Source organism: Colobus angolensis, unplaced genomic scaffold (genome assembly GCF_000951035.1).
Source record: "Colobus angolensis palliatus isolate OR3802 unplaced genomic scaffold, Cang.pa_1.0 Scaffold203, whole genome shotgun sequence".
Lineage (NCBI taxonomy): Eukaryota > Metazoa > Chordata > Mammalia > Primates > Cercopithecidae > Colobus > Colobus angolensis.
In genome coordinates, this window is record NW_012115189.1 from 1,318,537 (window position 1) to 1,331,606 (window position 13,070).

At 41.2% G+C, this 13,070-nt stretch overlaps 1 protein-coding gene across 2 annotated transcripts in view; it reads left to right on the forward strand.

Annotated features, from left to right (window-relative positions):
- Positions 1-301: 301 nt before the first annotated feature.
- The window catches only part of ZNF292 (zinc finger protein 292), a 107,101-nt gene continuing 94,332 nt past the window's right edge, over positions 302-13,070 (forward strand). Inside the window, exons 1-2 of one of the 2 annotated variants that reach the window (XM_011941885.1) lie at positions 302-604; positions 805-1,001. In XM_011941885.1, the coding sequence (XP_011797275.1) occupies positions 834-1,001 (168 nt within the window). In that variant the 5' untranslated portion in view covers positions 302-604; positions 805-833. Of the gene's footprint in view, positions 605-796; positions 1,002-13,070 lie in introns of those variants that run through there. The other variant, XM_011941884.1, reaches the window with a different exon arrangement.

Here is a 13,070-nt window from a genome sequence, read left to right on the forward strand (position 1 = left end):
GTGGTTTAAAAATCATCTGGTCTGTTCATATTCTGACTTCTTTTAAACTATGGTTTTCATGAATTTGCTCCATTCTCCAGACTGAGGATTGAACCTCATTCTGCTCTGACCCAATTGTTCTTTTCCTTTGTTGCCTCCACCCCCTAGAGAATGTGTTTCCAGGGGACAGGCGTTCTTGGGGCTGAAGAGGAGGAGAGTCAAGTGAGACGAGATCTGGTACCTCACGCACTAGATCCCTCCTCTCCGGCCTGGTGAGAAGTCAGACAATTTTGACAGTTCATAGTCCTGCCTCGGCTCTCACGCTTGCGGTCCATGGGCGGGTTTTACCTTCTCTCTCTTCCTCTGCTTCTGGCCTGCTTACAGGCCAACAGCAAATGCAGCCATTGCCCGAGGCCACTCAGAACTCTCCCTGTGCCATCCTCTTGGGGAACAGGAGGATATGTCCGTAGAAGACTTCGGGGACTGGGGAAAGCCACGCCGGGATCGGGACGCCGGAGAGGGTCGCCCCTCCCTAGGCTTTTTCCCGTCGCGGCGCCCACGTGACCGAGAGCTGGCCTTCACCAGCCCGCCCCTTTCGGCCGCTACTGCCCACTTCCCGCTCGGGGTAAGTAACCGCGGTTTTCCGCACCGCCCCAACCCCGCCCTTCTCCTTTCCCCTTGCCTTCACCTCCCTCGGGTTCTCTCGCGCCTCTCTCCCCACCCCCCTATCTTCCCCATCGGGCCCTTTGTACGTGCTCGGCGGCGTGCAAGCGCGCCTGGCACGTGACCCCGCCGAACGTGGCATTGTGTTATCACGTGACCCAGGTGCGTACGCGACGGAGCGGGGTGTGAAGATGGCGGACGAAGAGGCCGAGCAGGAGAGGTTGAGTCGCGGCGAAGGCGGCTGCGTCGCGGAGCTGCAGCGCCTGGGCGAGCAGCTCCAGGAGCTGGAGCGACAGCTGCGGGAGAGCCGGGTACCGGCCGTGGAAGCGGCCACCGACTACTGTCAGCAGCTGTGCCAGGTGAGGGCGCCCGGTGGTCCCCTCCCCCTTTACCCAGCTAGAAGGGGAAGAGGGCGAGCGAGCGCCAGGCGGCCGAGAGGTGGTCGCGGCTTCCTTGGCATCATCGGCGCCTCCGCCCGGGTGGGAGCGGTAGTAGAAGGAAGGCGCCTTTGTGTGGCTGCAGTTGTGGCGGTTGTTGTCTGCAGCTCCTGGCTGGGGGAAGGGAGTTGTGGTCAAGGCGGAAAATCCCCCCTCCCCTTTCCTTCCCTGAACTCGGGACTGCGCGGTCCCCGCGGCTGAGGAAATGTAGACAGTGCGGATTGGAGAGAGTAGGAGGAGAATGGAGGCCAGGTTCTCTTCCTCCTCCTCTTATTGTGCACTGGGGATTACCGCGCCTCCCGCCTCTGCGCCTCTGCTTCCCACTCCGACGGGCCTCCGCCCCCACTGGTTTGATTCCTTTGCCTTCTCCTGCTTTCATCCGTCCCGCCCCCAGCCCCGGCCCTGTCCTGGCTGTCTCCGGGCCTTTGTTGTTCGAATTTCGCCTTAGGACTGAAGGGGCCTTTGTTGATGTTCGGAGGAGCAGTCCCCGCCGACCCCTTCTAGTTGAGCTAGACGTTCGGGAGGGGGTGCTTGGCGGAGGTTGTCCCCTCCTGCCCATACTTGCTTGCTTGGTGCACCACTTCCATGGTAAAGCTTGATCTCCTTAGTGTGGAGGAGCTGTCCCTGTACATCTGTCTCAGATTGAATGGCCCTTTGGGGCGGCTTTTCCAGAGTCCGTTTCTCATTCGCTTTCACCCTTCGAGGAGTATGATTTCCACTATCCTTTCTCTGCCGATCACCCCTTCACCCCTGTTTCTTGGAGTTCTCCCTGTTTGGCTTGGCTTCCTGATGAAGTGGGAGAAGACAGGTTCATGTGGATCTGTGCTTTGGGTAGTTTCAAATCTTTGCTTGCCCAAGGACGCTTCTCACCAGTGACTGTATTCTAATCAGAATTTGGAATGTTAATAACACTGTTTACTAGTGATGAAAATAATTTCATCCTTGATGAAAATCGGAGAGTTTGGGACTACATTTGGGCTTCATTACGAGCCTTACACTTAGGTTTGAAATTTCAAGGTAGTGTTGCTGGCTCTGGTAAAGACTTTGATTGGATTGTCTTGAGGAGGAAAAAGAAGACACAATTTACACAGGTCATATTTAGAGTTAACTTGCGAATGTATCTTTACAGAGAATTCGTTTTGGAAAAATATTGATCTTAACGTAGAACAATGGTTGACCATTTTAGCTGAGTAGATTACATTTTCACTTATTTTTTAGCCTCCAAATATTGAAATCTTTCCTTTATAATGTCGGGAATACGTAATCATATACAAAAGAATCTCCGCCGCTGTATGCCCTTTATTGTCACAAATTATTTGATGGCTGTTCATAATCTTAAAAGCAAAAATTGTGAGATCAAGTGGTGACTTGTCTAGGAGGATGTGCATGTGAAAGCTCCCTACTTAGGTAAATAGGTCTGGTGAATACCTGTGGCAAAATTAGAGACTCATTCCTTTGAATTCTAATATTGAAAAATTGTTGAAATTTCTCAGTTTCTCTACCTTGCAGTACCCACTCATTCTTAATTGGTCTTTAAAGATTTATTTTAGAGAGAAAAAAATTTCTCTAAGATACCCATAATAGGAAGTATTGCATTAGTAAGTCGAGTCAGTTTTTATATAATAATCAGTGAGAACTATTAAAGTCTAGCTTTGCTGAAAGACATTTTTTCCCTAATAGTGTCCACTGATAGTTTTAAGGCTAATTACTGTAAATTCTCTTTTGTCAGCAGTATTTTTAAGCAGGATTAATAATTCTGGGAAAATAGAATCTCATGCAAGCTAGACCCCCCCCCCTTTTGTGGGTGTGTGACGTTGTAAAGTTATCACTTAAAGATTATTTATTTATTTATTTTTGAGAGACGGAGTCTTGCACTGTCACCCGGGCTGGAGTGCAGTGGTGCCATCTCAGCTCACTACAACCTCCGTCTCCCGGGTTCAAGGGATTCTCCTGCCTCAGCTTCCCAAGTAGCTGGGACTACAGGTGTGCGCTACCATGCCCAGCTAATTTTTGTATTTTTATTAGAGATGGGGTTTAGGATTTCACTATATGTTGGCCAGGCTGGTCTTGAACTCCTGACCTCAAGTGTTCCACCTGCCTCCATCTCCGAAAGTGCTGGGATTTGAGGTGTGAGCCATCTCGCCCCGCCAGACTTAAAAGAGTTTTTAAATGAGTGAAACAGCATTTTAAAAATCAGAATGAAAATAATTTCCTACATTAATTTCATTAAATGATTAGTCTTACCACATAAATTGTTATTGATGCTACTGACAAAAAACATCAAACAGTAATGAAACAAATGCTGCATTTGTGGATTTCAAAAATTGTAAAATATTTCATACACTGTAATCTCAGAATAATTTAAGTACACTTAAAAGCAATCTCCATTTGAAACGATACAGAGTGTGTCTAATTTCCTCTGGAACATTTTCTGGGGTGGGGTTTTTTGTTTTGTTTTTCAGGTAACCTATTTATGTTAGTGATCTTGTCAAATGGAGGTAACTTGAAACCATTGTTTTATTTATGTTTATTTACAGGGTTGGAGGTGGCTCACGCCTTGAATCCCAGCAGTTTGGGAGGACAAGTTGGGCGGATTGCTTGAGGCTGGGCAACATGATGTGGCCCCTTCTCCACAAAAAATACAGAAAACAAAACAAAACAATTAACCAGGCTCCATGGCGAGTGCCTGTAGTCCCAGCTACTCGGGAGGCTGAGGTGGGAGGATCATTTGAACCAGGGAGGCAGAGGTTGCAGTGTGCAGAGATGATGCACTGTGCACCTTCAGCCCAGGTGACAGAGCAAGATTCTGGCTCAGAAAAATAAAAAATAAAATAAAATTGTATCTTATCAATTACTACCTAGCATTTTGATATGAAGTTGAGTGAAGCAATGTTTAACAATTGTAGAATTTATTGGCACAATCTAAATATAGTGCCAGGGATACTAGGAGCTAGAAATTATCTGTTAGTTTCTAACCTTGAGATTATTATTTAACTTTTTCTATTTAAGCTTTTCCTGTAAAACTGGGATAGTCACATGCTTCAAGAAGGCAAAGATGAATAAACGTTTGTCAAAGTTAATGGGCTTCAGAATTAATATTCTGCCAGTGTTGATGCTTAGTGCTTGTGTAACCCTTATTTTTGCATTTACTTTAAAAAATGAATTAGTTTACTGTCTATGTAATGTTTATGAACAAAAGTTAAGTTTCTGGAGAATGTGGTGAAACCCACAGAAATAGGAGTTGCTTATGATCCCTAGTTTATAGAGTTTTATTTTTGAGTGAGGTAGGAGATTTATAGATTTTTTGAATTCTGAGTAGCAGAATAGAAATGAAAGGCATTAAATGTTCTTCTTAACAGTGTTGTTTTGCTCTTTCTGGAAATAAGCCCCCCCCCTTTGCTTATTTAAATGAGAATTTGCTTAAAGCTTAAGTGGGAGGAGGGAAGAGTAAGTGGAGGATGGGCATGGTAGAGTGCCTGTCATAAATCTTAAATTTTCCTTATTTTATTTTATTTTATTTTTGAGAAATGGGGTCTTGCTACATTGCCCAGGTATGATCACAACCTCAAACTCTTAGGCTCAAGTGATCTTCCTGTCTCAGCCTTCTTCTTTTTTTTTTTTTTTTTTTTGAGTTAGAGTTTAACTCTGTCACCCAGGCTGGTGTACAGTGGTGCAATTTGGGCTCACCACAACCTCCGCCTCCTGGATTCAAGCAATTCTCCTGCCTCAGCCTCCCGAGCAGCTGGGATTACAGGCATGTGCCACCATGCCCGACTAGTTTTGTATTTTTACTAGAGACAGGGTTTCTCCTTGTTGGTCAGGCTGGTTCCGCCCCCCTCAGCCTCCCAAAGTGCTGGGATTACAGACATGAACCACCACGCCCGGCCCTTTCTCAGCCTTCTAAGTAGCTGAGACCTCATACACCACCACGCCCAGCTCTTAAATTTCCTTGTATCTTTTCAAAGTTAGCTTTAATATGGGCACTATAACCAACTCATTTTCTTAAAATTGACTTAGAATAAGTATATAGAATAACCAGAAATAATTTGCATTTACTTGTTTTAGTATTATTACTGCATTTATTATATAAAAAATTGGTTATAATTGGAACCTTTTGGACTAGTTAATTGTATTAGACTGGGCCAGTAGTCAGTCATTCAACATTTCTATTGAACATCTACTGTATACAGGCTAGGCAAGCATGATCATGGTCCCTGGCTTCAAAGAGTTTGTAGTCTCTGGAGAAAGGTAGACAGAAAATCGTAAACTGTGATTTATATATTTCATTGCAGAGATGAGTACAGTAAAGAGGAAGGTTATTTGGGAGTTTTAAAAGAAGCATTCCAACAGAGGAGTTGTTCTAAAGAGATTTTAAAATAATGGTTGGAAAAATTAGCCATTGTAATAGTTGATTTGTTGGAGGATAATATTTACTGACAGCACTATATACTGGACTGACTGGTTGGTTGTAACTGTTATTGACTATTGATCAGTAGTGATCTGGTGGCTGACAGTTGTTTTAAAGGATTGAATTGCAGTCGTGTGTGTATGTCTATACATACACACATACGTGTGTGTGTATACGTATGTGCAAGGACCTAGGTGGTTTAGATGTTACAGAGGATATAAGATACAGGAGACTCTAATAAAAAAAAATGTGTGTGTGTGTGTATACATATGTACGATGTGTGTGTGTATACATATATACGATGTGTGTGTATATATACATATATATGAAGTGTGTGTATATATATAAAATTTTCTTAGTTCATATAAGCAGTGCTTCTCAACTGGGCATAGTACTTTCCTTACCTCCAGTTCTCTCTTCAAGGGCACTTAGAAATATGTGGGATCAGGCTTTTGGATGTTGCTATGACTCGGGATGTGGTACTGGCATTTGGTGCCCATGACCCTGAATGCTAAATTTTCTGAAGTGATCAGGACAGTCCCAACAAATGGAAACATAATTCCTCTGTCTAAATACCTGCAGTGCCCTTTTCAGAAACATTGAACAGAAAGAAAAGTAATATGTTTAGAAGATTTTTTTTTTTTTAGTCCTAATACTCTTTTCATATTGAGATAGTTAAGCTCCAGAAATATGGTTAATTTGGAACAGGTTCAGGTAAATGATATTCAACTATATTTAAGTATAATTTGTACTGACCATGAGAGGTCAAGAAGCTTTCTACTTTCTTAGCAGAAATTACAAGCAATTACTTAAACAGTTAGTAAAACAACTCTTACTAGGTTAAAGAAGGTAGCAACTTCAGCATAATCATCCTGATTAAAGCAAAGATTTGACATTTTGGTGTAACAAATTCTGTACTTTTAAGAAAACATTTATATGCAAGGACCTAGATTTAGATGTTACAGGAAATAAAAGATATGGGCGACTAGTGGGATATAAATTAGTAAGATATTATTTAAATATCACTTCAAAATGACAGCTGAAAAGATGTCAAAAGGCAGTGTATTAACTAACAAATTCATTTTGCTTTATTTTTAATTTTTTTTTTTCTGAGACAGAGTCTCCATTCTGTCACCCAGGCAGGAGTGCAGTGACACAGTCACGGCTCACTGCATCCTTAACCAACTGGGCTTAAGTGATCCTCCTGCCTCAGCGTGCTGGGTAGCTGGGACTACAGGTGCACATCAACATGCCTGACTGACTTTAACATTTTTTGTGGAGACAAGATCTCCCTACGTTGCCCAGGTTGATCTCAAACTCCTGGGCTCAAGCAGTCCCCCCACCTTGGTCTCCCAAAGTGCTGGGACTGTAGGCATGAGCCTCTGCACCCAGCCTGGTTTTGCTTTTTTGTTGTTTGTTTTGTTTTGTTTTAAATTGAAAATGTACTAATTGAAATGGTTTTTAAAAATTCACCCTGAGGAAGGGCATACAATGAAAACTTGATCTTCTTCCCATTCTAGAGTTCTGGTCTCATTTCCATGAAGACAAATCCCCTAATAGTTTCCAGAACTAGTTTGCTCTTTTTAAGAAAATAAAGATAACTGCACTGCATCTTGCTTTCCCTCCCCCCAGAGGCATCTTCTAGCTCATTCCATAGCTGCTCATGTAAGTTTATGGCTTTCTGTTTTATAGTGTATAGTAATTCTAGTCTATGACTGTGTCTGATTAATCAGTTCATTATCAGTGGATATTTGGGAGAGTAAGTTAATTTTATGTATAGTAACTTAAAGAGTTCAAAGTAGGTAGTAAGCACTTCAGGCTGGGGTATCAGGGAAGGCTTTACCAAGGAGGTACTATTTGAGCTAGTCTTCATTACCTTTATTAGCCATTAGTGGTGCCTGATTGGTATAAGAAATAAAAACCAAATTAACACTGTTAGAGCTACAGAATGTGTACAGAGTTACATATTTAGACATTTCTTTGTATATTTTATGTCTCATCAGTTTGATACAAGTTGATTCTTTTGTTTATATACATGTTTTGCTTAGCTTTAATTATAACTGCAAGATCTTTGAAGCTAAGCATTTTCCTTAAAAATTAGACTTCTTTTTGACTATTAGAGGCTATCTTAATTTGTAGGACACTTCAAATCAGAAGAAAAGATAGCTTGATTGTTAATTAGTGATAATTACTTCAGGTATTGAGGGAGCAATAAGTCATTTAAAGTTTTAGAAGTTTAGATAATGCTCAGGGGAAATAATGTTTTAAATGTTCATAATTAGTATGATTGCATGTTAGAGATAATAAATTCTACTTTGCAGAATATGCTTATATCAATTTTAGCAAAGGGGAAAACTTTACTAAGCTTTACTTGTCCCCTTCTTATCCTTTTTGGTCCTAAATTAAAATGAGGGAAGAGAACATTCATTCTGCAGATGTACTTCATAACATATAATATACCTGCCAAACAGGATTTTCATAGGTTTTTATCTGTAAAACTGCTGCTGTACTTATTTGCTTGAGATTCTGTCAAAGATGAGAGGTTACATTATTTTTCCCAACTCCTACAGATAAATTCAGTTTATAAAATTAACCAATCAATGTGAGTATCCTCTTATAGTTGTGAAATGGAAAGTTTGCTTTCATTAATATGTTTGTCAGCATACACTGCAACTTTTAACAATGTATTATTTTCCAGGAGAGCCTCCTGATTCATTGTTTTTCTGTTGGCATTGGCAGTTGCACAATGTATCTCAAAAGAAAAATGTTACCTTTTCCCCTTTGACTTGCATTTTAAAAAGAAAGATTAAAGGTCTCTAAGTAAATATGTCCAGCTAAGAAGATTTGTTAAAATTCAGTTACATACATAAGGCCTGGCACAGTGGCTCACGCCTGTAATCCCAGCACTTTGGGAGCCAAGGTGGGCGGATCATGAGGTCAGGAGATCTAGACCATCCTGGCTAACATGGTGAAACCCCGTCTCTACTAAAAATACAAAAAATTAGCCGGGTGTGGTAGTGGGCACCTGTAGTACCAGCTACTCTGGAGGCTGAGGCAGGAGAATGGTGTGAACCTGGGAGGCAGAGCTTGCAGTGAGCCTAGGTCATGCCACTGCACTCCAGCCTGGGCGACAAATTGAGACTCTGCCTTTAAAAAAAGAAAAAAAACCCACACATACATTTCAGTTATATATATCTTTTCTTGATTTATTCTAATCAGATGTTTAAATTACTCTTATGTGAGAACACTAAGGTAGCTATGGAGAATTATGGAGTGGACCTCTACCCTAAAGAGCTTACAAAATCAACAGTGTGTATTAATTGTTAAGTGACAGTATTAGATAGTAAGGCATCTAGCGGTGTAATAAGTATGGATTAAGAGAAGTAGAGCATCTTGAAATTATTGTAGCCAAAAATTGAGCAGGAAAGGAAAACACTATTTACATTGGATCTTGAAGGATTTTGGATAACCAAAGAGAAGTGGGAGCGTTGAGAATAAAAGCTCAGATAAATGGACCAACTATTCAAACTGGCGTTTTTGGAGAAAAATGTCAAGTGATAGGATTGAAAGGATAGATTAAAACCAGACTAAGAGTTTAGGATGCCAAGCCAAGAAGTTTTGATAAATCTTGTAAGTGTAGATTTATGGTTACATAGCCTAAAGACTCATCCTTCTGTGTTTGAGGCATTGAAATAAAAGTTAAATTCAGAATGTTACAACCCTTCTTTCCCCCACCCCGCCCCACCAAGTATCCTGTTTCAGTTACTGCCATATTACAGACTATCCAAAAACTTACTGCCTTTAAAAGAACAGCCCTTTTTATTACTGTTCACAAGTCAATGGGTCGGCTGAGTGGTTCTGCTGTCAGCTCTCAGGTTATCTGGGGCTGAATGGTCCCAGATGGTTTCATTCATATGTCTGGTGGTTGTCAGACAGGCTGGTCTAAAGGCTTCACTTGGGCTAGCTTATTTCTCTATTCTTAGCCTTCTCTAGTAAGGTAGCCTGGATTTCTTTATATGGTATCAAGAGAGTAAGTTCTTTTCCACACATGCTTTACTTTGTATGCCCCTCTTGGTGTCATATTTATACTGATGTCCCATTGGCTACTGCCAATTAAGTGGTCAAACGCAGCCTCTTTGTGGGAAGGGCACCACACATGCTATGGGTACAGGGAGATGTGATTCTTTAGGGACCGTTTCTGTAACACTCTACCACATGTCCCATTTCCCTTTATTCCCTACTGCAGTGTGAGGCACTTGTATAGGACAAATTTAATTTTTTACTCTCAATTGCTGTTGCCTCTGCTTTCTTTCTTGTCACTCATCTTCTCTAACCACATCTGTGTCCATCTGATTGGCAAAAGTCATTCCCATTCCTGCTTTCTGATCTCAGTCTCTAAATAGAAGAGAGGCATCCTCACCCCATCACTGAGACTTTAGAAGATTTGTGGAATGACCTCTTTTTTTTTTTTGATACGGAGTCTCACTCTGTCGCCCAGGCTGGAGTGCAATGGGGTGATCTCGACTCACTGCAACCTCCGCCTCCCAGGTTCAAGTGATTCTTTTGCCTCCACCTCCCAAGTAGCTGGGACTACAGGCATGTGCCACCACGCCCGTCTAATTTTTTTTTTTTTTGGTATTATTAGAGATGGGGTTTCACCATGTTAGCCAGGCTGGTCTCGATCTTCTGACCTCTTGATCCGCCTCCCAAAGTGCTGGGATTACAGGCGTGAGCCACCTTGCGTGGCTAGAATGACCTCTTTATTTACCATGGTTCTTTACCTTGATATTAAACCTGGTCTGAATTTGTTGTGTTGCATTATCTCTACCTTGTGTAGTCTGATAATGACATCCTAGTTCTTGTCCCAGTGAACTTGCTTTTAACATTCCTTTCAGTTTGTGAAATTCTCCAAAGTCCTGCTTTTGTCTCAGTGGCAGACTACTTCTTGTAACAGTGTTTCTCAAATTTCAGTTTGCAGAAATCAAAGAGAGTAAGTCTGTAGATCTCAGAGTTACAAGTAATTCACCTCAGCTTATCCAGGTTCAGCATTCCAAATCTGAAATGGTAAACACTCTGGTCCCAAGCATTTTCAGATTAGGGATACTCAACCTGGAGTAAGGTGTAACTTTATTTTACTTCACCATTTAGTTGTCACACTGAAACAAAATGACCACAAAACAATACTTATCCTTACTATGTTTGACACATTCTGTTTTTACTTATTTTAAAATGTTGCTCTTGATTTTATAATCCACCAATAGGTCATAAACCACAGTTTGAAAAATACTCTTTTAGAGGGTCACTGGCATTCAATTCAGTAGTAAGTAAGAAAGTAGGCAGTCCCTATGTTTAAGCTAGTCTTTTAGTCTAGTTGGCCCCAAACATTCTTTTATTTAGAAGCATCAAAATTAAAATACAGTTTTCATTTCTTTTCTTTTCTTTTTTTTTTTTTTTTTGAGGTCGAGTTTCTCTCTTGTCTCCCAGGCTGGAGTGCAATGTCATGATCTCAGCTCACTGCAACCTCCACCTCCTGGGTTCAAGCGATTCTCCTGCCTCAGCTTCCCGAGTAGCTGGGACTACAGGCAGGCATCACCAAGTCCAGCTAGTTTTTGTATTTTTAGTAGAGATGGGGTTTCGCCATGTTGCCCAGGCTGGTCTCAAACTCCTGACCTCAGGTGATCTGCCTGCCTTGGCCTCCCAAACTGTTGGGATTACAGGCGTGAGCCCCGTCACCTGGCCAGTTTTACATTTCTTAAAGTGAATGCTAGAAACCCAACATTATGTTCACAGAACCCAATTTGAGAAATACTGATGCGTAGGAAAAAACCTACATTTAAGCATGAACCCAGTGCTCTCCCTCCTCCATTGTTTACTGTTTTCAGCATTACTTCTTATTATTTTACAGGAACTTTCTGCTCCAAGTTTATTAATTCCTCACAGGCATACCTGTTCATTTTACTGCCTTTGTGACTGCTTAGATAACTTTGCAATGTTACAATAGTGGAAAGTCAGATGGCTTTGAGTTCAACTATGAGCTCCCCCACAATCTGGGAGAAATATTCAGCTCCGTAAGTCATGCTTTCTTTGAAAAAATAAGGCTAAGGTAAGGGATGATAAATGCCTACCCATAGAGGGTAGGAGACACTGGTGAAGGCTCCCAGCACAGTGTCTGGCATAAGGAAGACATCATAAACAAGTAGTTTTTGAGTCATTCTCAACTCTACTTGTACCTTAAAGCCCAGGATGATTACGTGTTTTCCGAGTATACCCTTCTCTGGTCTGTCTGCACTTGCTCTGAGAGTTACTTCTGACTTCTGTCATTGACTATGTTATGTTGCTTGTATAGCATGGATTTTTCAGTATGATTTAACTTTATTTTCAGTGTTTGAAAATTTGTTCAAACTTTTTCAGTTTTGGTTAGGAAAATATACATGAGTCATAAATATGTGTGCATTTGTTGCCTTTTGTTTCTTTGTTGCATGCTCTATGTCCTCAGTAGATTTTGGATTCCTTCATTGGACATACAATGCTTTCATGTAGTAAGTTCTCCGTAAGTATTTCTTTGAGATTTTTTCTCAGAGCTTTACTTGTCCTCAAATATTAACACTTTTTAGTTTTGATTTGCCCAAGGTGCCAGAGTTAGGATATGGTTAGAATCCAGGTTCAAATTAAATATATTTTGCTGCCTGTGTCTCCCGTGTTCTTTTGTTAAAAGAGTTACTTGACTCTTCCTGAAATAGGTTATACTGTTTTATTGTAGTAGTGTTAAAAAACTACTTTAATAGTAAAAATACTATTATTTATTTCCATAAACTAGGAAATGAACTGCAGGAAGAATCATTTATTTATTCCATTAGTAGTTACTTGGTGCTTAATTTGTGGCAGACACTGTACTATTGGTATAGGAAAAATTTGCTGTCACTTTAGCAAAAAACTTGCAAAAGTTAAACTTCTGAAGTCAATCCTGAAATCTTTTTTCCCTCAGTACTTTTCGTTTTCAGTCAAAGTAAAACTGACTCTTAAATCTTCTGTTTTAGGCCGGGCGCAGTGGCTCATGCCTCTAATCCCAGCACTTTGGGAGGATGAGATGGGTGGATCACCTCAGGTCAGGAGTTTTAGACCAGCCTGACCAACACGGTGTAACCCTGTCTCTACTAAAAATACACAAATTAGCTGGGCTTGGTGGCACATGCCTGTAATCCCAGCTACTTGGGAGGCTGAGCCGGGAGAATCGCTTGAACTAGGGAGGCGGTGGTTGCAGTGAGCCAAGATCGCGCCATTGCATTCCTGTCTGGTCAACAAGAGTGAAGTGAAACGCCATCTCAGAAACAAAAAACAAAAAACTTCTGTTTTAATGACGACCTTGCTGTTTGTACATTTAGTTTTCCTGTAATACTTTAGAGATTATGAGATTGAGGAGAGCTATGTTTGTTAGATATATTTTGCTGCGCTTTATGTGGTTGAGAAAGTAATTTGAACTAAGATCGTGTAGGAATTCTTGGCTGATTCAGAAAATGCCACCTAACTGGCATTCAAAGTTAAAGCAAATGTGATTATCCAGAGTGTAGTCCTTTCTTTACCTA